Source organism: Neopsephotus bourkii, unplaced genomic scaffold, assembly GCF_033783945.1.
Source record: "Neopsephotus bourkii isolate Nb327-2 ecotype Australia unplaced genomic scaffold, CSIRO-AGI_Nbou_v1 NB_1476, whole genome shotgun sequence".
Taxonomy (NCBI): domain Eukaryota; kingdom Metazoa; phylum Chordata; class Aves; order Psittaciformes; family Psittacidae; genus Neopsephotus; species Neopsephotus bourkii.
The window spans coordinates 464,290-490,799 of NW_026901952.1; the positions used below are offsets into that span (position 1 = coordinate 464,290).

Sequence of the window (26,510 nt, forward strand, 5' to 3'; positions counted from 1 at the left end):
CCAGATGTGGGGGTATGAAGTACCTGCCTGCAGTGCAGCAGGAGCACTGCCAAGAACCTGGGCGGGCAGCATTGTGCTACCCGGAGTTCCTGCATCTTCCCCCTCTAAAGCCTGTCAAAGTTGTAGATGACGCCTCAGAGAATCACGTGCTTAAAACTGGCTTAAGTATATAAAGGGGCTTGCAACACTGAGCAAAGAGAGACTAAAAAAAAAACCAACAGAACAACGGCAAAGTAGAAATTAAGAACTGTGAAAAATAGTCCAGGAGGGTTCTTAAAACCGTAAGAATCCACCAGACTTCCCCAAAACAGGATTAACAGTCCCTGTGTCATTCCCAATTGTTATTAGCTATCTTGCTGTGAAGGAGCACCTCAAACCCTTCACCTCCTCCCCAGTAAAAGCTCCCTGGTGAGTAGGTTTACACAAATGCTTTTCAACACGATGCTCCTCCCCAGTGAGCCTGCTGAAGTTAAAGGAGAATTTAGTGGTATAACAAGCAGTATGAGGGTCAGGTCCCCCCTGTAAAGCAAGCCAATTTTAGTAAGGCATGGCCAGAAGTTGCTAAACAAAGAGTCCTGTACAGTGTAACAACAAATAAATATAGCTCTATGCATAGGGAAATATTTAAATTAAGAAAAGGCAGCATGTAGTTTCAACATCAGTGCTTCATATTCAGCTTTTGAAGAATGAGGTTGATTGATGAATAGGGTGAATTGAAGAATGGGGTTGTAAATAAGTAAACGCAAGAACGTTATGCTTTGTTAGCCACTGTACAAAAAAGGAAATTACTAAGATAAGCTTTTCCAGAACCACCTGGTGGTTACTGATAAGAATGATCTTAAGACAAAGTGATGGAGAAATAACCACGAGGGGTCTGAAAGCCCACTACCACGTTTTTGTATGCATACAGGACGCATTCTCCAAAAAGTATGATGTAATGTATGTAATCTAATGAATATGTATGTTTAAGGAAAATATAATCACAGCCTGGTTGATGCTTGGTGGAGACACGCTTGGAGGAGCTATCCCCCGTGTCTCCCAGTGTCGCAATAAAGAATCCCTGCTTGTCAACTTAAAACTTTGTTGGTGAGTTCCTGGAGATTTCTCTGAATCCCTTTCTAGGCAGCCTGAGCACCCTTCCTTTCCCACCAGCATTCAGGAAGGGTGACAAACAACAGAATGCTGGGCCTCAACTTGGATTCTGTCATTTTCATGTCAAATTGTCCTTCTGCAGATTCACAGAAAAGGTTACCTCCCAGGGTAAGGCAGGGCCTCTGTTTCATATGTTGTAGCAAAAGGGACACAGCGAGAAGATCTGCATAGAAACCCAGGGGTGGCTCTTGCAGAAATAGCTTCAGGAAGGCCTCTGTGCCCACTCAGACTGTGAGCATGTGAGGTGGTTGGTTTAACTGGTGCACAGAGTAACTGCTGGTTCTTGTGTTTAGAACAAAGAGTGAAGATACACGCATTTTGCGGGCTTCAGATCAAATTTTGGGAAGTAATGGGAAACAAATATGCCTCTTGCAACCTTTACAAAACAATTAACTGCTGTCAACATTCAGTCTGAAAAAGTGCTATTACTCAGCTCCGGAATTATCTTGCAGAGTAACTGGGGCAAAGGATATGTGAAATGTAAAATCTCTACAAACAACACAACGTAGCTAACAGATACAGAAAACAAAGCAACAAATGTTAGCAGCTTTTTGAAGCAGAACACTGTTATATTACTTGCTACAATGAATTATTATTCACAGAATATAGTTTTTCACTCTTTTCTCCTCCACCCTGATGTCCCCCACAGATGAGAATGTGGTCACAGATTGGGAAACGCCAGAAGTGTAAGCTTGGGTTTTGCAGGTACAGATTTTCCCCACAATAATCAGATACATCATTCCTCATGAAGCCAGGTAAGAAAGTATCAGTATTTAGACTCTTTCCCAGCAGAGACTTAGAACACCTTATTCAACTGTTCTGAAATTCCTCTAACAGGGGACATAGTAATAGCCAAAACAGCTCTCCATGAAGGCAGAGAGGAACGGGGAGGGATGGGTAGTTACAATTACATCTTCATTGTAACTTAACTACGGTCCCAGAACCCATCCCACTCTACCACCGGTCAACTTGTGGCCGCCATCTGATATCAAGAACAAATGCTTTATTACAAAATGTTTTTATTACAAAAATGATTTATTTTTACAACATTTTGGTTGGGTATTTTTTTTTTTTTTTTTTTTTAAATGGATTCTCTTCTAGGTAGATCCCCGTGACCTGACAAGTCTTCTGTTCAGAGGAGCTATCTCAGCCTTTGCTGACCAACATCTCATTAAGGCTCTCCAGGAAAATAGACTCCCACAGAAACTGCTGTAGCCCACCGCCAAGATGCTAGATCCTCTTTTAGGTATTTCTACTTGCAGCTGAATTTCAGGTCATCTCATGATGTGGGAATGAAACAAATACCCAGACTCTATCTCCCTTACTTCACTTCCTCACAGTGCTGAATTCTTGCTCCCTTTATCTCTGCACTTACTCTTAGGCAGCTCAAATCCCTTCCACCATTTTGGTTCCGCTCTTTTTCCACATCCCCTTCCCTATTTTTCTCTTGCCTTCACCTTCTGTATCTCCCAGTTTTAACTCCTCTTATTCTGCACCAGTGCTACTCAAGCACCTTATTGCTGCTCTCCAGTTCTGTACTCTCATTTCCAATGTTACAGACATCTTACAGTTCTCCCAGCTATGTAGCCTTCCCTCCTACAAGTGAAGTGTCTACTGAGACACGCACAAATCGCATCTTACTTCCAAGCCCTGCCCCATGCTCCTTCTCTGCTTTTCCAAGCAGACTTCCACCACTGGTGATGTTCCCACTACTGCCACGGAAATTAATCTGCTTACAGAAATAAGAATTTATTTTAGTAGGAAAGCTGCTAGCTTTGGACGTCAAGGTTGTTCTGGTAGCCTGAAGAAGGCCACTGATCAGATGTTCAACTACTCTTTTTCACTGTACAGTCAGAACCGTGGTTCTGAAGCTCTTTTTACTAACTGAAAGGGTATGTATCCTGTCTCTTAGGCTCAGTGGTGGCAAATGGTGTGCTTAATTTGGTTTAAGAGGTCTTCAGTCATCTGTATTTGGAAAAAAAAGTAAAAAGAATGTGCCTTAATGACTGGCTAGTAGAAAGACATCCTGGTATCCATGTATGCTTGAAATGCACAAACTGACCTGCCACAAATGCAACAGCCACAAAGTTACCTGCTTTGATTCTGTGTAGCAATTCAAGCATATAAATTAAGTCACCACAACTAAATAAGCTGAGAATGTTCTCCATCTAACAGTAAACCACTGCCACTTACTTTAAAGCCCAATGTTTCATTCAATGGTTCAGAAACTCTGTATTACTTCTCAGTAAAAGGAAAATACGTTAAAAATCAGACCGCGATTGTACAATTGTAATGTACTGCAAAGGCAGGAAACAGGTTCTAATGCTACTCTCACATGCAGCTACTTTTCCAAAAGACTGCCTTAAGTATCTGTTACTGACATAACATCAATATGCCATACTCTCTTTGAATTCCATCATAAAGAGAATTCTTCAGATGAAGTCTCTCTGGCTAACAATCCACCTGATCTGTGTAGAAGACACTCAGATGAATTATGGTATCCATTTAGTAAGGCCACACAACTTTAAAGTACAGTATATTGAATAAAATAATTTTATTTGCATTTACGTCTTTTTTTTTTTAAACAAAGTTTATGGAGTATGAAAGTAGACGATAAAAGGTAACTTTTAACTGATACTTTAATATGGGAGCTTCTCCACCCCAAAACACGTTGAACATTAAGATCATAAAGAACCCGGAGGATCTGTGCTATACTGTATGATACGTAAACAGATTTTGAAAATACTTCCCCATTATGTATTTTGACACAGTAAGCACAAATTTAAAAAAATAAAATAAAAATGAAGTTTAAATGCCTCAAGGGATTTCTTAGAAGTAAAGTCATTTGAAGAGCCATTTACAGTTTGCAGTGACAACTTCTATATAGTCAAAATATCTCCTTTTTCACAATGTAGAACATTCTGCTGAAGGCAGCTCCCTATTGAAGTAATGCCAGCAACACAGATCTGATTGTATGACTCCAGCACTTAAAAGAGCACATTGGTTAGACATGGCTTTTAACCTTGCGCTACAGTTATGCTACCAGAACTAAATTCAAGTCTAAATCAGTCATGTAGTGAGGTTTGTGTCATCTGAACACTGTTTAGAGTCCTTGTTTTCCACATCTGATGAAGGTGGTGAAGGCGTTCTGAGGTTCTTATGCTTACATTCAGGGCAGGATGAACTTTGCAAATACCAGATTCTCCAATTAATGACAAACCACAGATCCCAAAGTAGGCATGTAAAGCATCTGAAAGAAGAACAGAAAATTATGTCAGGCTGTCACAGGCAACTGTTCCTGGATTCCAACACCCCTGAATAATTACAGCCAAGGAAAACAAACAAATAGGTGCTTCAGTTTGAACATAAGTTTTGACAGAAGAAATAATTTTCTGCCCAAAGTGACCAGCGTGAACCAGTTTGCAATCTCCAGAACTAGAGTCTAGTTTTGTTTTATAACAGTTTTTGCCCACTACTTTGTTTCTTCTGAGAGCTCAAGTCAAACAGCAGAAGAATTTGAGCATTGTGCAAGTAATTTTTGTCCACAAAGCAGATTTTTATTTCCTAAATATGAAAGAATTTTTTGGCTGAATACCAAAATTAGTGCCAGTAGCTGTCAAAGAGCAAGATTTAGAACAATGAAAGAAGTCATTACTTTACCTAGCTTTCCCCCTTCCTGAGATAATACCCTAATGATAGGAATTCATGAGGTGGCTTGATCAGTCTTAACAGCTGACTGCCATCAAAAAGGGATGCACTTATCTCCCTATCCCATCCTGCTCCTGCAGCCTACCTTATACCAGCACTACAGCTTGCTGAAAACTCCCCATGACCTAAAGCAATTGAAAAAACATGGAAGAAAATTAACCCAAACAGGATAAAATGGACAGTTTTCTGATATACTAGTGAACTGAACTGGTTTGCAGAACATTTTGATATACGCCAAAGCTAGTGCAAAAAGAAAGTAGGTGCAACTACACTTGGAGAATCTGGGAAAAAGAGAAGCAAGTATGCCTCCTCCTGGCAGCATCAAGCTATGAGATTGGATTATCTCCCCATGAAATCACAGGCTAAGGATGGAATGAGGATGTGAACTTAACATGCCCCTTACAAATTCTCAACACTTAGTATTTTTCGGATGTGTCAGTAAATTTGGATCTGACTAAAAAGATATTACAAGAAAGTACCTGGACAGAAAGACTTTGAAAGAAGGCTTCTGCTTATCAGCATTAACATGCAGACAAAAGCATGCTCAGAAGATACAACACTACTGACCTTGCAGAAAGTATGTCAGGCAAGGAGACCTCAACTTCAGGAAATAGTGTATTAACCCCTATGGACAGCTGCACTGAAACCATATACAAACTGGATTACCTCTACATGGCTATTTTCTGAGTTTAACAACAAAGTTCAGCACTTGTGCAAATCTGTGCTAACTTAATACTCTGGCTAGTTCAAGCCAAAATAAACATATGCATCCTGTGTACATCTCTGTTTCAAGCTATAAAATACATCAAGTTTTTCAGGGTCAAAAACCACAGGTCCAAACATTTTGTTTCATAAGTAACTCATAAATACAGAATGCAACATGCAAACGCCCTGCTGCTGTCTTAAAAACGTAACAAAGAAAGGTGTACGTACACTTCTACAGGAGCAAATCTCACTTCAGTGTTTTACACATAGTAATTGTGCACACCTATTTTCATCCTGTCATTCCTTATGTTAAATCTTTTAATCTTTCATAACCCATAATTCACACGTGCTTCCAATTCTTTTAAATTGTGTAACATTTGAAGAGAAGAAGCGAGATGCATCAGAGTTCTGCTTGACCTCCTGAGGCACGCAGCAGTACATTGAAGTAATTTAAGATGAAAGTTTATTTAAATCTAGTCATGACTTATGCACAAATCTGGGAAAAAAAAAAAAACCAAAACCCAACCCCAAATGTGTTAAGTATCTATACTAGCAGAACATTGTGGATTAACCCTGGAAGGCAGCTGAGCACTGCACAGCTGCTCACTCACTTTCCCCAGCCCTAGTGTGAGAAGACGAAAGAGAGAGTATAAGTGAGAAAAATTGCAGGTCAAGATAATGATAATGGGGAAGGTGAAATCTGCAGCTGCAAGCAAAAAATCCAAGGAATTCATTCCCTATGAATCAGCAGGCATGTGTTTAGCTGCTTCCCAGAAAGCAGGGCTCCATCATGCGTAAATGAGAAGACAAATACTGTAACTCCAAACGTCCCCCCTCTTCCTCCTCCTTTTCTCAGCTTTTATTGCTGAGCACAATGCCATGTGGTAAGCGGTTCCCTGCAGCAAGCTGGGGTCAGCTGTCATGGCTGTGCCCTGTCCCAACTTCTGGTGCATCCCCAGCCTGCTCACCGGCAGGGCAGCATGGGTAACAGAAAAGGCCTTGATGCTGCATAAGCACTGCTCCACAACAGCTAGAACATCCTTGTGTTACCAAGATTAATTTTGGTTGCAAATACAAAACGCAGCCTCATAAGGCTCCCTAGGAAGAAAATGAACAACTGAGCTGCACAGATGCTTCATATTAGTGAACTATGAAATCTTCATTGTGGAGTCATACAAAAATCAAAAGACAGCTTGCCTTTCAGATACTAGACTGAGCTTGCAGGAAGCTCAGCTGTGTATATATGACAATAAAATCACAGTTACACAGAAAGAATCCTGCATTATAGTAATTCTTCACATTAGAACTGCATTAACATTTTTCTCCTTCCTTCAAAACATGAAGACAGACGTCACTATCTGCATGAGGAATGAATGCTGCAATAAACTCACCATCATAACAAAAGAGACAGCAAAAGAATGCTTTGTAAGAACAGTGGTGTTCAGGCTGGACACCACACAAATCAGAGGAAAGTAGCTTTATTATTAAATCTTGCCTTTCTCAAATCTTACCTCAAATAATCACAGCTATGCTAAGACAGGTTAAGGAACTCTGAACATTACTGGGGTTTTACACAGGTTTTTTTTATCCCTAGCTCACTAAGTAAATGGTTCATCAAGATAAACAGAAATATTTCCTCCAAGTGATACTTACCTATATAATGCACTGTAAATACACCTAAGGAATCCTAAGCTGCTTTTCAGGTGTGTGTGAGGGCAAATGTGGCACAAGCACTGTGTTTTTAGTTTGGGTCCACCTTAAAAAATTCTCAACTGTGTTCAAAATGAAATTTTGAAAGGAAAAATATCAAGGCACAGATTCTGAACAGACTCACCCACTTTTACCACATTTGGCAAGTTTACAGTCTCTTTATCTTTCTGTACAAAATGCCACTGGGCATAATTTTGGGTTTTCATTTGTTTGTTCATTTGTTTTTTCCCCCCTGCAAGTTTGCAGTACTTCCACTGAATTCTAGCATCTTTTTAAACTATTTCAAATTAGAAGATTTTAGCATCTTTTCAAGTTTTTCACAACTTTAGATTATCTATTTCTAAAGGATAATTAACTTATATACTGTATCTAATTGATATGTGTAACTACAATCTATAAATCATAATGTCAGTAATGTAAACTTGACTGTTTTCACATACATCAATGACTTCTGAATAAGCTTAAAGGAATTAATTTATTAAGTAAAAGCAGTTTTGAAATACTTTACTCAGACAATTTGCAAAGGTACCCAACTGCATGATATTCCCTTTAACTAGAACAGTTAACACACATACGAAAAGGCTTCTCCAGCTCTAAATAGACAGTGACACCCTTAGCAATAATCTAAACAGCAGCTCACTTGCTCTGTGGGTGTGGTGAATGAGGAAAAACTACCTCCCTCTTCCCACTTACATCATGAAATCTCATATTTTGTTTGTTTGGTTTTGATTTTGTTTTTTTTTCTCATTTTTTGGAAGAAGACTGAGGAGAAAATTTCCTTTACATCTGTCCGATGTCTCACTGCTGGAGTGTGCTTGTAGGTTAGAAAGCACTGTAAGTTTGAAAAACAAATTTACCTGGATGGCTATCTGGCCACTTGGCAAATCCCCCAACAAGGCGATCTTGAGTTGACAGGATGTAATTCCGGTTTTTCTCAAAATTTGTATATTGGAATATGTTCAAGAGCTGAAAGAAATTAGATCATTACAGTAATATACTAAATCTTAGTCTATTTTTAATACTAAAACATAGTGCCTATTTATGAGATAGGCAATGATAGCAGAGATAGCACTAATCTGGTAAAACTCTGTATTTTTTGCAATGTGAAAGACCTTTTTTAGTGACGTGTGCATATTCAAGCACTTAGACCAAATATGTACCTCTTTTGAGGAAAGATGAGATGCTTAAAGAAATCAAAACAAGGCAGTAACTATCCTGTAGCTGTTCTGTACACTACCTTCAATGTTGCTCCCACCCAAAATGAATAGCAAGTGTCTACAGGTTTGTTGGGTCGTCCATGGTAGCCATTCTGTTGTCTCATTATACACCACCTTCTTATTCTGTTCAGTTCTTTTTCTGAAAAAACTTCTTCCAGTTTACCCATCAAACACAGCGATGCAATGCCACAAAATGTAGAGCCACCTGTGAAGAGAGAATGGTTTTTGCAATGTTTTGTTACCCAGATTTCCACCGAAGCCTGGATGATCTCAGTCAGAACTTTAACTAGGGTGGTAGCAATAGCATCAATGGATTTTCAAAATTATGAAAATATTTAGTCTAATCTCCAAAGACATAATAACACTTTAGTTCAGAATATATGTCAAAGGGGATCCCACCCCCAAATCAACTCTTGCACTATGTCTGTTTTCTTAACGATGGATTCCCTCTCAGTGCTGCACAATTTACATTACACACCAATCCAGAAATAAGCAAATTGTAGAAAACATTTCTTCATATGTAACTTAAAAAAGAAAGCTATTGGGATGCCAGCAATCAGAATGAAGCAGACATGCCAAAGGCAGTCTCAGACACAATCCCCACATGATACAGACACAAGTGTCTGATGAACAGAAAGCCAAATAAAAAAAAAACTAGGACGGAAGGGCACAAGAAGAAAAAATACAATGGCAATCACTTTTTAAAGCCCATCAAACCCCATTCTGAGTATACTGTCTGATATGACAAAATTATAGCCCGGAAAGACCGTAAGAAAGCCACTGATAGAAGACTGGGGCCCAGAGCTCCTTACACTATCATAATGCTAGAAGACCCCACAACTCCAATGTTTTCATTTTGATGCTGAAATGCAGCAGGATGCAGAAGTAATGCAATTTGTTAGTGCTAGCATTCTATGGTACCTTAGTTAACTGATTTCTTAAATACACAGGGATATAATTTATTCCTTTCAACTTGAGACATCCCGTAGGAACAAAAAAACAGACGTGATCCTATCAAAGCTCAATACTAAAAATAAAACTGATAAACATTTGACAGATTGAATATCAGTCACATAAAAGTGAATAGTTTCTGTCACAATCAGACTACTTCATGGCAAAGAAACATTTTGCTTAAATTAATACCAGTCTTTTGGGAATTCCTGTCTTCACAACTACCAACTATTTGCAACAACTAACTGCTGCTTCAAGATTTGAGCCCCCAGTATATGCTGTAATCTACCAGAGGAAATGTTTCTAGGTTTTACTAAGAACTGCTGAAATTGGAGATTATCAGGTGCATTGCACAAAATCTGTTGCAGATAAATCCACAGAGTATCAATGGTACCTGTGGAAAAGGTTCATCTTTTAGCAAGGGACCCAACACCTTTCAACAAAACATTCATGAGGTAAGATTAATGGAGTTGGTATATTAAAAGCCTATCTGGTCTGGTATTAAGCTGGAACTAAAGCAAGAAGACAAAAGACAGACAATATTCTGAGGCATGTTTTGGATTTGTTTCTCATCACACTTCCCTAAATCAGAAAAGAAGGACAGATATGACATGCCCTGCACCTCTTACAGCATTTCCAATCCCAGTCATAAAAAGAGGTGTACAACATTTTAACATTCTTACCATGAGATTCTAGTCCAGCTCCCTGTGCCAGGCCATTATCGTAAGACTGAAGACAAAAAAGCCCACAAACCAGTTACTTTAGAATCACATTACTTTCACAGACACTGCAATTTCTCTGCCCTATAAAATATTACTATTAAAAAAATACCTTAACAATGCTGAAAAGTCACTTTGTTAAGTGAAAGAAAAAGGAGAAAGCTGAGTCTGATGAACAAAGCACCAAGAATATTACAGTACAGGTCTGTTGGGAGCAACATAGGAGGAGATGATATTTTACATGTAGCAATAACAATCTTTTTTCCTTAAAAATTCATTACATTATTTTGTATAAGAAACAAGACATCACAGTAAGATACCTATAAAATGGAAAATGGTTATTTCACAAGAGTTCAAGGGGCCTACAAGGATGCTAGAAAGGGACCCTTTCCTAGGGACTGTAGTGATAGGACAAGAGGTAATGGGCTAAAACTTAAACAGGGGAAGTTTAGATTGGATATAAGGAAGAAGTTCTTTACTGTAAGGGTGGTGAGGCACTGGAATGGGTTGCCTAAAGAAGTTGTGAATGCTCCATCCCTGGGGGTGTTCAAGGCCAGGTTGGACAGAGCCTTGGGTAACATGGTTTAGTGGGAGGTGCACCTGCCCATGGCAGGGGGGTTGGAACTAGATGATCTTAAGGTCCTTTCCAACCCTAACTATTCCATGATTCTATGATTCATAAAATACTACATAAATCATCACTGGACAAATACCCAGCTCTTTAGGAGGAACAAAGATGAAGTTTAACTCTTGGAGGTAAATTACACAGGTCCTAGATCTTCTATATTAATTGCTCAATTAATGATTGGTTCAATATCTGATCAGACAGTTAGAAAGCAATTTTAAACCCCACCCCCAGATGCCAACTATGAATTTCTCTTGTTTTCTCGAAAACATTTAACAGTGTTAGCAGATACAGGACACCTTGAGAGACTACCATTGAATCCCACAGTCCTAACTAAAGAGTGGATACAGGACTCAGCACGCCATTAGGAATGACCTAAGGATTGTTTTTAAAGCTGTCAATGAGAAGAAAAAAGGAAACAGGAGCAGACACAGAAGCTACTTTGAAACTGTATTTCTCAGTTCTTTAGCTCTTGCTGCAAGCTGAAGCAACTAAAAAGACATACATATGCTTAAAGCTGCAGCTTGACTTGAACTCTGAACCTGTCAATTTTAAGAAATTCCAGTGAACATCAGAATGCTAAACAGTGTAAGCTTGAATGCAGTGCAAATGAGCTACCACATTCCACAGGCTCACTAAGCAAAGGCAAGCTGATTAGCAAAGCTATGCTGGCAAAGCTAATTAACTCTACAAACACTAATTGTAAAGGGAGGTGTTTTACTTTATGCATGACAAAGTAATTAGCTCTGGAGAAAAGCTGCTAAGTGTGCATCCCAGACCTTGTACTATGTTGGGCTGCACAATTAGCTTGTAATTTTAATAGATAATCGTTAACCTTTGGCTGACTGGTGCCTATTTGCAGACAGCAGCTGCTCTCTGGGGACCTGCTCATTGAAGAATGAGGGAAATATTTTTGATTCCTTGTCCTTTCTAAAAGACTCAGGAAATTATAAGTGAAAAGAGGCTGTAGGTTACTGCAATGTGAGAACTGCATAACTGAATACTATCCTCAGGAAATGTGCAAATCCAGTTGGGTACAATCTTTGCATCACAGTCTAGAAGTTTCATTATTAGGTTAATTATATCAACAGACTCATACACCTGCATTTCAAGAAGACTCTACTCTAGTAGAAGCAGTGTATGCTATACTTAAAAAGCTTCTAACAACATTTCCACTTAAAAAAAAAAAATTTAGGGTAAACCAAGCAATGTTGCAAAAAAGTGTATTTTAGGGTACAGACCTAAGAAGACATTAAAGACCTAAAGAAGTCATTAAACACTTCAGCATCTTAGTGTTTGTTGGTTTTGTGATTAGTGATATATCTGACTTTTGCATGTGGAAGCCGAAAATCAACCTCTGTTGATAAAAATAGTGTTCCTGGAATCTGATTATTTTACTGAAAATAAAACTGACCCAGAATTGGTTTTGTGATCAATTTCAGTCAAGCCAAGTGACAGTCAAGAAGGCTATCCATTCTGTATAAAGATTCAATTCTTTTAACATAGTTATTTTTAACTAACTTTTTTAATAAAGCAACACCATTGTTTCAATCTTCTGCTGTTCTTGACAGGCCCAACTACACAAATCCACTCTCCTTCAGATATGTTGAATTTTATCTGTCACAAATCTTACCCTCCATCACTAAATACAATAAATTCCAAAGAACAAGCTAAAAAAAAAAAAAAATCCAGAAGCTTATATACAAAGATTACTGTGTTTAACCAGTCATGTTACTCTCCATCCAGATTAGTTGCACTTCACACATATGCCGATTTGAATTGCTGAAAAAAAGTTGGTGGTCACTTGCTTCAGCTGTGTGTATTCAGCTGTATGCTGACACAGGAAAGTAAAACAAAGACACACCTTTCTGTCACAGCAGTTTACTACTGAGCAAGGCAGTCTTTTTTATAATTAACAGAAGTAGTAGAATGGGGTAACATTGTATCAAACCAGAAACAGGCATTTGCAAGAAAGTCTGCAGCAATATTCACAGTGTAGTTAGTTACACAAGGAATAACAAATGAAATATTCTCAAACAGAAATTATTTTGAATTGTAATATATATGCGTTCTTTTTAGCACCATCTATATCTGTAGAGGAGAAATCAAGCTAACATTCCCGGATACCACATTTTATGTTCACTGTATTTATCTTAATAAATAATACACTTTAAGAAATATTTGGTTCATGTGAGAGGGAACTGAATCGGAACATATCTCAAGAAGGATGGTGGAAAGAGATGAATCAGAGGAAGGAACAACCACTACTGTGAAATGATTTTCACACAGGGCTACTCCCTAAACATCTGAGACTTCTTTAGACACATCTCTGACTTCACAGTGTGATTGATCAGCGTGCAGATTTTGTGTATTTGCCAAGAAGTACCAGACACTTTGCAACAAGTTAGTGCTGCTCTCACCAAACCGTGCACATGCCGAAAACTAGCGTAACATGTGCATACTAGCTCTGCAGAGAATTAACAGTGTCCTTTAGGAGGACTCCTTTTGCCAAAAGGAGTTCTGCTAACCACAGTGTATAGTCAGTCTACCAATTCACAGTAAATCTGAACAAAAATACAGCATCTCTTGTCATGTATTAGGACATGCTAAGACGACTGCTGCCCAGGATTGTAACACTTGTTATGTGGTGTTTTCTGGGGAATGCAGGGGTGTGCACAACTTATTACAGGATGGACAGTGAAAAAGGGAAAGATCAAAGCAGACTGTGGAACAAGAAACGGGAAACAGAGGGGAGAATGGTATGAAAGGTACCACTCTAGCAGGAACAGACTGCTGGTCTGTCTGTATGCTTATATGACTGAGCCTTGCCTTGACAACCTTGGTTGGTCCAAGATTATGGCAGAATCACATAAAGCTTCTTGTGATACAGTAAGAAATGCTTATGCAACTAACTACTTCCATAAAAAATAAAACCCAAATTGATCAGCTAGCAGCGACTATTAAAATACACTGGTTTATAACAGAAGTTGTATGCCATGATACATTTGGCTCTTTGAATCACAGAAATTTACTATTTATGTTTACTCACATCCTGGGAACCCTAGCTTTCAAGCTTCATTCAGGTTCTTTGAAAAAGATTTATTTTAATTTTGGAAAATGAAACTCATTTAAACTAATGAAACATCACGAAAACAACCCTGAAAACTCTCTTGCTCCAATCAAATATGAAGACATCTTGCACAGATACATGAAAAAATATGTATGTTCTAATATTTTCTTTCATTCCAATATTTAATAAATAATGAAGTATATGACTGGAAATACTTACTGAGCTTGAACTGATGCCAATACTTATTTTTTCCTTTGATTCTGTGTATCATTTAAAGCACAGGACTACAGCTCACTGAAGTATGAGAATTTTACTGATGCAGTGCTATACTTATGCATTCTTTCTACATTAGAGGAGCATCAGGCTCCAATTTTCAAAAACTTACTTTTGATTTTAAATTGAATTTTAAAGAAAAAAGATCAAATTTAATTTGCCACTAACAAACATACCAGATAATTTTATCTTGCTAGTAGACACATTACAATGAAAACAGAAATGCAAAAAAAACCAACATACTTTCTCAGTTTCGACTTGCTAAAGTAGGAACAAACACTGCCGTATTTAAATTTAGACACGGAGATTTTCAGTCATTGTTAAGAAATAAAGCTAGCAAATTTAAAATACAGTAAGAAATAACACTTTGTGAATACTCACCATACTTTTTCTAATGTAGTCTATAGCTTTTTTCATATCCATGCCTGACCAGTTATCGAGCATGTAGCAGATGCAGGAAGCACAGTACACAAACCTCATATCATTCTCACTTCCTTCCAGCACTGCACAGAAACTGAAAGAAATATTTTGGTCATTGTACATTGCATAGCCTCTTACATCAGAAAATATGAGAAGCAGTTTGAGGAACTGTGTAATTTTTACTTTAAAAACAAGTTACTTATATTTACGTTATTTCCATAAATATAACCTAAAGCTATGCTGCATTTTCTTTCTAGAACATGTGATGCTAACTAAAGCAAGTAAAATAAATAGAACTATTAACATTCAGGGGCCTGGGTGACTTTATCTCCAACAATGTAATGACACCTGTCTTCATTTATTCAAAGATGTTAATGCTTGGAGTATATACTGATGTATAAGCTACCATTTTAACATTTACTGTTTTAGGCAGAATTCTTTGCCTTCCTAGAAATCTTACCAGCTGACCAGGTTTTCTTTCCTGACTGTAACTTCAGGATCAGTTTTCCATGTATGTATAAATGTATTTGTGGTTGTCACCATTCTAATATAAATGGTGAAAGTTACCTTCAAACCAGTTTTTGATTTCTTATAACTATCATATTTCCAAACTCTACAAACATTTTAAAGTTGTTGTATCTGTGTTGTCGAGGTAAAATATTGTGCTCTCTCAGCCTCAAAATGAACATGGATGCTATGATTTGGATGCCTGTACCAGAAACAGTCTGACCAGCAAGACCAGGGCAGTGATCCCTGTACTTGGCACTGGTGAGGCCACACCTTGAATCCTGTGTTCAGTTATGGACCCCTCATTACAAGACAGACAACAAGGTCCTGGAGAGTGTCACAGCTTGGTGTCATCCTCAAACCTGCTGAGGGTGCACTAGATCCCACTGTCCATCTCGCTGCCAAAAGACGTTAAACAGCACTGATCCCAATATCAACCCCTGAGGAACACCATTTGCCACTTCACATGCGTATCAAGCCATTGACCACCATCTTTGTGTGACCATCCAGCCAGTTCCTCCTCCACTGAATGGTAATGCTATGATACTTTCTTTGACCCTGGAATTCAACTATGTCCCATTCTACATCTGGGTTTTCTATTAACCTTCCAAAGAGTTGCAGAATATAAAAAATCTTTTACCTTCCATCCTCCAGCTGGAGAGCTCTCAGTCCTGCCAGTATGGCATCTTTATTTACTCTACTTAAATCATCTCCAAGGATAACCAGACATGACAGACCTGTGTAAGTCATTGCTATGTGCCCGCTATCATAGGGGTGAGACAAACCTGGACCCTAGAAAAAAGGGAGGAAAAATTAAAACATAAAACATCATTCACACACACCAAAAAAAAAAAAAAAGAGAGAGATAAACAGAGTTCTTTTCCCACTTTTCCCATCACTCATTATGGCTGAACTAGAGGCATTCCACACAGCTTTTCTAATCAAACTAAGCTACTGCACAGCTCTGCTACCCTTGTAAACAGTCAGTTAGTAGGAAGCTTTGGAAGAAAGCTTTGCCAACAGTATTATCTATGCAAGATTTATTTTATTTTTATTTTATTATTATTTATTTTGCTTTTAAGCAAAAAGACAGGGTGTGCTCATCCTGATACTGGGCATTAGCTTCCTGGAAGCTAGGTAAGCACTGTGAAATAGCCAAAACTCTGGAGATACGTTCACCAAAGACTGTAGAATCTAATGAACTACAAGCAGACAGCAGTGTGAGGGATTATTAGCAATCTCTCTGCCAACTGAAGCAATACCAAACCAGCCTCTCATCTATTTTCATCTCTATTCTAAAACAACATTCAGAGCTTAAACAAAGTATTTACATAACAAATAATGTCAACAGAGAAGTGACAATAGCATTAAAATGCAGACTAGTCACACTACAGAAATTACTATAATGTTCAGGGGATTGATACAGCTGTGTTAAATTACTAGTTTCCATTCCGATATTTTATAGGCAAATCCTGGACTGTACCACTTCACATGTATGGGTACTTGGGATGGCTTAATTTGAAGCAACTAGAAGACAGCTATTTTGAACAGGATAAAAGCTATTTCAATACTGAGTAGCAGACACAAGCAAGTTTTTAAATCATGCTTTACTAGCATTATTGCCTAATCAGTCGCTTTTTTATTTTGCAATAAATCCTATAAACACATTCAAAAAGCAAGATGAAACCTAATTTAAGATTGTTATGTGTAATTGGTATTCTTCATGCAAGTCACACTTATTTCCGAAACCAAAAAGCTTTGCTTCTAGCAAGAAACTGGATGAAAAATACTAGAAAATTACCCAGTAGACAGCAAGGGACTGTTCTCATGCTAGGGAAACAAACACAGCTGGGAAAGAAAGGCAAAAAACAAGGTGGAAATGGCTGCAGCATCACTGAAAAACCTCTAGCTGGGGAAAAAAGGGAAAAAATGAGTGCTGAAAGCTGCTCCTCCTCTCCCTCACTTCCAGCCCAGGATCTCTGCTGAGAAGGGGGCACCAGTCTCAACAGCTTCAACTCCTATCCCTGAGCAACCAGTGCCCCTATCACTGTCTCCTGCCCTACACATCCAGCCACAGACACACCATCACACGGTGATGGGAAGCTGGCAGGGACCTCTGGAGCTGATCTGGTCCGAACTCCTGCTCAAGCAGGGTCACGTAGAACCAGCTGCCGAGGATCTAGGGTCTTTTGAGTATGTTCAAGGATGGAGACTCCACTATCAGAGCCACCTGTGTCTGTACTCAGTCACCATCACCATGAAAGTGTCTCCTAATGTCCAGAGAAAATCTTGTTTCAGTGTGTGCTCATTTCCTGTGGTCCTGTCACTGGGCACCACTAAAAGGAGACTGGCTCCATTCTCTTTACACCTTCTCTGAAGGTATTTATATACACATTGACATGATGCCCCTGAGCCTTCTATTCTCCAGGCTGAACAGTCACAGGTCTCTTGGCATTCCACGTAGCAGAGGTGAACCAGTCCTTGACAGACCTCCCCATCGAGCACACCACAGACTCAAGACAGCTATGCCCTCAAATACAGTAGAAAAATCTACTGCAGTCATGTTTTTCTAACCTGAGTGGATGAAAGGCTCTAATCCCAGAAGGAACAACTTGGACTATCACACTGATTTTCACGCTTTTGAATCAATCAAAACAAAAAATCTTTTCAGAATACCTTCCCCTTGGAAATTTCATTATAAGCAGCTTAACTCTTGTGATGCCTCAACTTATTTAAAATATAAAATTCTGCACAAAAAGTCCAGACATATAGGGTGACATGAATTTGCCCTGACAAAAAAGTATTCGTTTTAATGTAATTAATTAGTAATTGTAAGCAAAGCATGTCTCCAGTTTAAAAAGCCAGTTTTGAAACAGTTCTTGCCTTGAAACAATTCTCTGTATCTGTAGCTAAAGCTTTGCACATACTTTGTCAAACAGAATACAAGACACACTATTTGATGAAAAATTCCTGGAAAGGTTCTCAATATTAGGACCAAACACTTATAAAATGTGGCAGCTCCCATCAGCAGTTACCAAAGAAAACTAAGTTTTTAAACATGTATATAATTGAAATTAAACTGGATTGAGAAGAACACTTGATTTCTTCCTACTTGGATGTACAGAAGATGCCTCTGTTTCACACAGACACACTGAAAATGCCAGAGTGTGCATATCAGTGTTAACTGTTCATCACTGCTGTTCACACACTTTAATAGGTAGTTCATCTCCAAATCAACTGATATCAGGAATGATTGAACAGTAATAGACAATAGTGTAAAAGTTTGACTTTATATTTGAAAACGTAATTTCCAGAGGTAGACTGTATTTGCTAAGCAAGGAAAGTTTATTCTAAGGATAAGGATATTCTAAGGACTTGCTTTTGAAAACTGCATTTAGGAAAACTCTACCCAGGTGTTCTAAATACTACAAGTGTGCTTGGATGTTCAGGAAGTTTTCTAAGGCATCTGTAGTTCTCAAACAACATTCTCTTTCAAGAGATGATTTTTCACACAATGTCTACATAAATTAAAAATTCCCACTTCAGAAGGTTTTATTTTTTTTTTTAATTGTACTTTTCTATACACATGCTAATGCCATATTGTCTATAAAGCTTTGGTAGCCTACGAGCAAGTTTAAATAACTGAGCACCATATTTTTAATGAATTCTGTATTTTAGTAATTCTATTATACTATTACTTGCTGCAGTAAAAACAAAGTGTGATAATCACATATACTGTATGCTCGTGAAACTATGTATTGCCATCCTCCCCAAAACAGTTATATCAATCCCCATTATATCCAGACAATGCAAAGATTCTAACTGTACTTCATTTTCTATGCAAACGTTTCAGGGTGTAGCAGCAGCACACTGCTTTTTCCAGAACAGGGTTTCAGCAGTTCCAGAGGTATACAGAATTTTGCAAGTCTGGTAGTTTTAATAAAGACTACAAACTATGCTTGTATGATGCATATAGAGCAAACAATGATGTCTGTTGCCTGTACATACAATCAGTTTAAAGTTATTTTAAGAATAGCAGAAGTTACATCTCAAAAACTGGCAACAAGAAAGCTATTAAACTGTGGATGGATTGTTGAACACTTAGACTGAACAACCAGAATAAATATATTTAATCTAGCAAGGATATACTACATGAAGGAGTAATGCAACAGGAACAGGTCTGGAGGGCAGAACAGTAGGTGCTGAGGTGCAACTGCCTACACCATATGCACTTCACAGCCCATGCAGCCTGTAGTCTGGCTCCATGGATGAGCAGCCCACTAATAGAGAAGTTCACTCAGAGTGCAGCTTCTAGTTTAGTTTGCCTTAAAAGGGGCCTAGTTTGTGGGTCTCACTCTTTTGGAGCGAGCTCTTTTTAAACTGTTCTTACAAAAGTGCCCTCTACCGATCTGAACTAATACACGGGTGCAGAGAGGGGCAGAGAAGACAACAGTGGTGATATAGGCTGGTCTCGTTCTCTCTTACAATTCACTTATTGTAGTAAGTACGGTCTGTAAGTGTTTCAGAGTTCCAGGATTCCAGGTTGAGAGAGAGCAAGAGAGAGAGGTACTTCTGGGGAGGAGCCACCACAGACCATTATCTCATGTGCCTTGCAACTGGTATGAGACTCCCTTTTGCTAACAGGGGTGTTAACTCCCCTATTTTCAAGGTTATGCTCCCACAGCCCGTGCCAAACAGTACTGGTCTATTTCCGTCTGCTTCACCATTATCTATTGTCACTAAGTCACACAGTAAACAGATTAACTTGGATGCTGGTGATGGAGTAAAACAGTTCTGCTACATGGGTATTAGCACCATGGACTCTACAATCTGAGTCTTCCTTAAAAAAACTGATGCTAAAGACGCAGGGCGAGGGGAAGCTTTTAAACATTTAAATCTGGTTCAGTGACATGATAATGTTCCCTATCACATGGTCCAGAACAGCTATTTAAACATAACTCTTGGTCACCAACAATTCCCACTGACCACTGCAAAGACAGCTGAGAAACTCTCGCTGCTGCAAAACCATTGGTAAGATCTCTCCTTTAAAGAATGCTAGTAACCATACTCCTACATAACATACTTCACAAGCAGAGTGTCACTTTCAAAAAACTTTATTCTCCCACCTGGCATCAGTGTTACAAATATGGATTCTTTAGCTTTAAGAATATACAGTGTGTTGGGAACAAAATCATACCTTTCTTCCCCAAGTAAAAGCACGTTATTTACTGCAATCTTACACAGAAGTTCCAGGTATTTTATCTAGCCTCTAAAACTGTTTCATAGCACCTTAAAGAGACTGAAAAGACCTAAGCCCATCTGTTCACCTCTAAAGTAAAAAGTCAGTTTAAACTCCAGTAACACCAGATCAGACAGGCTGCAGAATCTGAAGCCATTTCAGAAAATAATTGTTACCCTATTTTAAATGATTCATTTTAAATGCAGTGACAGAAGCAGCCCTCTGCATCCATTTTCAGTTAGGATTGTTAAGGCTTGTTACAGCTGTGTTGAGTTGGTCATGTGGGTAAGGTTTTGCTTTTACTACAGTCACAAAGAGCTTCATAGCTACTACATTCAGGCACTGAAGGGGTAACAGCTCAAAAGCCCGAACTAACCCCAGACCAAAACCAAATGAGCTATCCTGGTATTATTTAGTAAAGTTTGAAATTGTAACATATCCCTTGCCTTTTTCTATTATTTTGGAGGGTCCCTAATGACAGAAGAGATCTGGGGACATCCAGTGTGGCATTTTCTCAGAGTTCAAGAATGAAATCACTGGAGTGGCACGTAATAAATAGCAACTGTCAATGCAAATCCAAAATGCTTACAGGCTTTTCTGAAAATTGTTTTTCAAGACAGAGAATATTTTAAAATGATGAACAGAAAAATCATAAGACCTTAAACATAATTCAAAGTGGATTTCCAAGTTTTTCTGAGTAATTTCAGAACATTCTAGGGCAATACTACTGAAAATACTTTGTATATTTGTATGCTGATAGATCAAGCAGATCTGATCTCTCTAAAGCAGATGCAATGAAAGTAGTACAGCAATGCTTGAACAAAAAACTTGTCCATTTGCAAAAGAGTTTTCAAAGGTTATTGTCCTGTAGGTAACTGCTGCAGCCTATTCGATTTCATGCCTCTGTCCCTTCTGCAGATTGGCTAACGCATTACAAGACAGTGATGGGCCGCAACACATTTCTTGAGAAGAGAATATTTAATTATGAAGCATGTACTATTGGAAGTCGAGAGTTAAACATCAGAAAGTGATGGGAAGGGATAATGATGCTTTGACTATCTTACGGACTTTCTGTCTTCATGGACCTTTACAAGATTTCAAACTATACCCAGAACTGGCTCTTCAAATGGGGAAGATTTGAAAAAGATTGTCAAAAGAATGCACCACACAGCACTGACCCAGATCTTTGAGGAAACATGACTGATAATTTTTTTATCATCTCAGTTTGGTAAAATTTTGTCTTAATTTATTTTATAATGCTGCTATGCCCTAATAATAGCATGATCTCAGCTTACGTGACTTATCAAAGAAAAACATTTTCCTTTTGAGTAAAACCAGTATTTTTCTTATACAACTACACTGAAATTGTATCTACTATTTTGTCTTCTAACTTTATTTTTAACAAAGCATCCCAGTAAGTCACTAATACAGATCCCAAACTGGTTTAGGTTTTACGTAGAAGTTTCCCTATTTTCAAGCTCATCAGGTAGTTGGATTGCCAACTAAATTGTCAATTCCAAATAAAACAGATGATGAATTCATCTTGCTACTACAGTGTGAGCACACTGAAGACACCATCTGTAGTGTAATACCAATGCAAATTAAGAGACAGATTACCTTCCCTGTGATGGGCAGCCGTAGCACCCCATGTAGAGATGTAAAAAATTCTCTTCACAATTATCTTCCCTTGTTAGAAAGTGCTACTCCTGAATATTACTGCTATGAGTACTTGGATGATTTGCTATGCAAGGAGGCATATGCAGTTATTACTCCAATGTAGATTAACATTCATACAAATTACTCAGAAATATGAAGTTATGATGTTAAGAGTAAACAAAAATAAGGTCAAAACAGGCTGCTGTGCTACCTTCACAGCCACGTTAGTTCAAGCATTTTAACAAACATTTTTACAGTCATCAGTGTATCAGATGTCTATTCTTGCTTTCAATTTCAGATCCCAAGATCCATTTATTTATATTTGAAATCTTGCTACAAAAATCAAACACTTGGTGATACATTAGTGGTCTTGCAGATTTTTCATCCACTCTTCGGTGAGATTTGACTTCTCACTCTTAAATAGAGGATAGAATTACTGTATCTTTCACAGTCCTTCCTTGCACACTGGCTTCAACTTTCTTCTTCTGAACCCATCAGACCTCTATACCTTCTTTAGCAGCCTCTGCTAACCTTTTTCTCTTGTATTATGGGCACTTTCTTTCTGTATACAGATTTAACTCTCTAGAACCTCAGTTCCATGGGCTTCAAACCATCCTCTTTTATGGTCAAGAAAAACTGGGATGAGCAGAGACTTGACTATCTTTCAGTGGATATGCTTGTTTCATCACAGGAAGAGAAATACTGAAGTACTGTGTATTAAGCACCATTTAATATGGAGGTTTACGCCCTTCTCTGTCAGGTGATAGCTCTTGAGGTAGAGAAGTTTTCCTACTTCAGTAACATCAAAGAACAGTGAAAGTACACTGAGAGAAGCCCCAGTTTGCAGATCAATTTTTTCACTGTCCTGGAAACGTGAGTGGTACCATTTTAGTATGTTTCTTATACATGTTTCTTAAAACGGTCTGCAAACATTGTGGTGCGTTAACAGCACAAAAATCCCTGTTTTCCATGTATTCTGTGATTATGCAGTTAATATTATAAAAAAACCCCACATGATTATTTATTGCCTATCTGAAAATATTTCAGACACGCTACACATTCTCAATGAACTGACCTTGGAGGGACTGAATGGCATTCCCAAATACGAAGAGCCTCTGAACCCACAGCGATCCAAATTTGATCCTGGAAAAAATACAAAAATAAGGACTTAATTACCTTGTTTTGCTGAAGCACTCATTATAAAATAATAACTCTCTAGTCAAGCTTAAGACCTGTTAGATCAACACGACTGACAGCATTACTAGAGTTTGCACGTGTCTTTCAGTATATTCCCAAACTCAGTTTGTTTTCAGTCTAATTAAAAAAAAAACAAACAACCCAAAAACCCCAAACAAAACCACAAGTAAACCTGATCCTGCTGTAATGACGAAGCAACAGATTACTTTGATATGGTGGAAATACAGTGCTCATATCAGCACAGAACTGTTTTCCACACTTGCCACAAAAAAAAAAAAAAAAAAAAGAGAAAAAAGTGATTGCTCTCCTGGAAAAGTGCCCAGAGCCAGAGTTAACAGATTTTTTTCCTCCTCTCTGGATTCCTGCCTGGTAATACCATCGGTTCCCAAGCAGAGTTGTTTTAAGATACTTTGCAACATGTAAAAGGACAAACCATTTGCAGTTGTGAGCTACCACTGATCTAACTCAGTACTGTCAGAATGAAGCAGTTAATATGATGTGAAAGGTAAGTTTTCAATTGAAGCCATTTTTATCTCACCCAAAACAAGAGGCTGCAGCTATCAAACATTTCTGTTAGTGACTCAGTATAATGAAACATGTCACAATAAGTGAGCATCCAGCATAAAGAAGTGTGCACCACAGTCTAGAAATAAGTACAGGTTTGCAGGGTTCAAATCTGCTTCTGCATGGCAAAAATTCAATTACTTGGCTCCTCACCCTCTGAAAGTAAAAGTCTAACGAATGCCATAGCTCAATGTCACTTGGGTGTTCTTAAATCTCTCCCCATCTTTCCCACCGATCATCTGCCCCTCATCTCTCCAGCCTCTAATCATGAAGATTAAGGAAAATTGCACCACACTAACGAAACAAAAATAATTATAAAGCTGAAAGTCCTAAAAACATCACTATGAAATATGGTCTACCAGTTCTGGTGTCATTTATCAGCATGTGTCCTGGGTTCAGCAGTAGCAGACATTTTTCTCCTTCTTAGTAGCTGGTGCAGTGCTGTGGTTTTGACTTTCAGCCTGGGATCAACCCTGATAACACTGATGTTTTTAATTGTTGCTACGTAATGTTTACTCTGAGCAAGGACTTTCTGAGTCTCATGCTCTGCCAGGGAGGAGGGGAAGTCAGGAGGAAGCAGAGACAGGACACCTGACCCAAACCAGCCAAAGAGGTATTCCATACCACAGCACATCATGCCCACTATATAAACTGGGGGCAGTTACCCCAGTTACTCTGTGCTCGGGTCAGGCTGGGTATAGGTCAGCAGGTGGTGAGCGGTTGTGTTCTCTTCCCTTGTTATTTCTTTCGATTCTCCTCCCCATCCCTCCAGGAGTGGGAGGAGGAGAGGTGGAGAAAGTGATGAGCTCCATGGTCCTGAGTTGCCAGCTGGGCTTAAACCATGACAGCATGTTGGCTTCTAATTTTAAATACATTCTGCATGTATGCAACATTTAAACTATAAGCTCTTATCAGTCTAAGTAGTTGCCTTCATTAAAGTATGTAAATTAGTTTCTCTACCAAATAAATTTTTGTATCTAATTTACATGGAGTGAACCACCTGCAACTCTCCACTTCCCCCACCTTTCAAACAAAAGTACTTTTTGATGATACTACAGGTGTAACAGAGGTCATTTCAGCCTGCACCGGAACTGGTAAGTCATATCCACAAACAGAAAACAGAGTATTTGTAGGCAAAAAAAAAAAAAAAAAAATAAAGAAAGCATACACAGCTGTCCTGAGAGTCACTGGCCCAAAAGCATCACAATATGAAAAACAGGACAAAGTAAATGGATCAGTAAGCAGAGAACCAGAATTCCTACTTCTTATACACCAAATTCCCTAGGTGACATTGTGGAAAAAAAAATCACCATTCACTCTGCCCATTTTTGATAAAAATGAATCTATCTTAACTGCTTAAGTAAACTACAAAATTCAGTTTGAAAAGGCACTAATGTGGAAGACCTTCACCCAGAAAACAGTCGCTACCTTACCAGCACACAGCTGTTCTGCCCTGCTGCAAATTAAAACATGCTACAATCAGGACAGCTCTGCAGTCAAACTGAACTCAGCTGTTAGTTGCTAGATGGAAGGATTCATCCCAGAAAGACAGATCCTCATCTCTAGACTTCCAGACTGTAGCTTGTAATTCATTACCAAGGTAGAAATGGCAGTGTGAAAGCAAAGAGCTCAAGTTACTGTAGTTTTAGTGGGTCACTCTGACTGACTTCTGACTTGACAGCTACTCTGAAAAAAAGAGTTTAAAATAAAGTACATGAATGAAATCAGGATCTGTTACTTGCTTTAGATGTTCAATTTGTATGTAATATTTAAAAACTTTTCTTGTACTATTAAACTGCTACTAACTAAAACCCAGCATTGGTAATTTTAAACTACTGGATTTTTAACTGTATTGCTGTCACTGATTTAAAATCTATTCTGACTCTTTATGTCAGTGACTTATGATCTCACATTCCAGAATTTACACACTGGATACTAGGAGAAAGAGAACAGCATGGCTCTTCAATGCCCTTACTACTGCATAATCTTTAAAAGGAATTTTATCCCCTCCCCCAAACAAAAAAAATCCTTTGTCATTAATGTGTATGCAATAGATGCTTTCCAGACTTTTGGGATTACAAGTAAATTGCTAAATTTTTAGTTACAACTCTTGAATTAAACAGCATGCTGAGCAAAGGAAGTGTAAAAGCATATTAACTTCTAATCAGATGACTCTGAAGCACTGACATCATATCTCAATTGGTGTTTTTTAGCTTCCTCTAAACATACAAGTTCAAAACCAAATAGAAACCAAAGTGGAACTGGGGAAAACCCACTGTCTTTCAGTTTATGCACATCACCTCATCTTCAGCAAAACTGGGTTTATGATTTTTGTAAAAGTCCTTGCACTTCCTATATCACATAACAGCTTAGTAGAGCTAATGAAACTTTTGCCTATTTTCCTGAATCACAAACAGCTTGTCAGAATCAGAAACAGAATTAGAATTTAAACATACACTAATTAAAAGGATATGATCGCAGTTTATGCCACAGAACCACAAACAGGGTTGGAAGGGACCATAAGAGATCACCTAGTTCCAACCTCCTGCCACAGGCAGGAACACCTTCCACTAGTCCAGATTGCTTAAATCCCTGTCTAGCCTGGCCTTGAACACTGACAGGGATGGAGCATTCACAGCTGCTTCGGGCAACTTGTGCCAGTGCCTCACCAACACCACAGGGAAGAATTTTTCTTAACGTCTGATCTAAATCTCCCCTGTTAGTTTAAAGCCGTCCCCCTTGTCCTGTCACTACATGCCCTTGTAAAAAGTCCCTCTCCAGATTTCTATGGACTCCC

The 26,510-nt window shown here is 38.5% G+C and overlaps 1 protein-coding gene across 1 annotated transcript in view; it reads right to left on the bottom strand.

Moving 5' to 3' along the window:
* Positions 1-3,686: 3,686 nt before the first annotated feature.
* PGGT1B (protein geranylgeranyltransferase type I subunit beta) overlaps positions 3,687-26,510 on the bottom strand; it is a 33,832-nt gene continuing 11,008 nt past the window's right edge. Inside the window, 8 exon segments of the mRNA XM_061369125.1 lie at positions 3,687-4,268; positions 4,271-4,402; positions 8,133-8,241; positions 8,513-8,697; positions 10,127-10,172; positions 14,512-14,644; positions 15,698-15,849; positions 23,028-23,095. Of these exon segments, the coding sequence (XP_061225109.1) occupies positions 4,222-4,268; positions 4,271-4,402; positions 8,133-8,241; positions 8,513-8,697; positions 10,127-10,172; positions 14,512-14,644; positions 15,698-15,849; positions 23,028-23,095 (872 nt within the window). The 3' untranslated portion in view covers positions 3,687-4,221.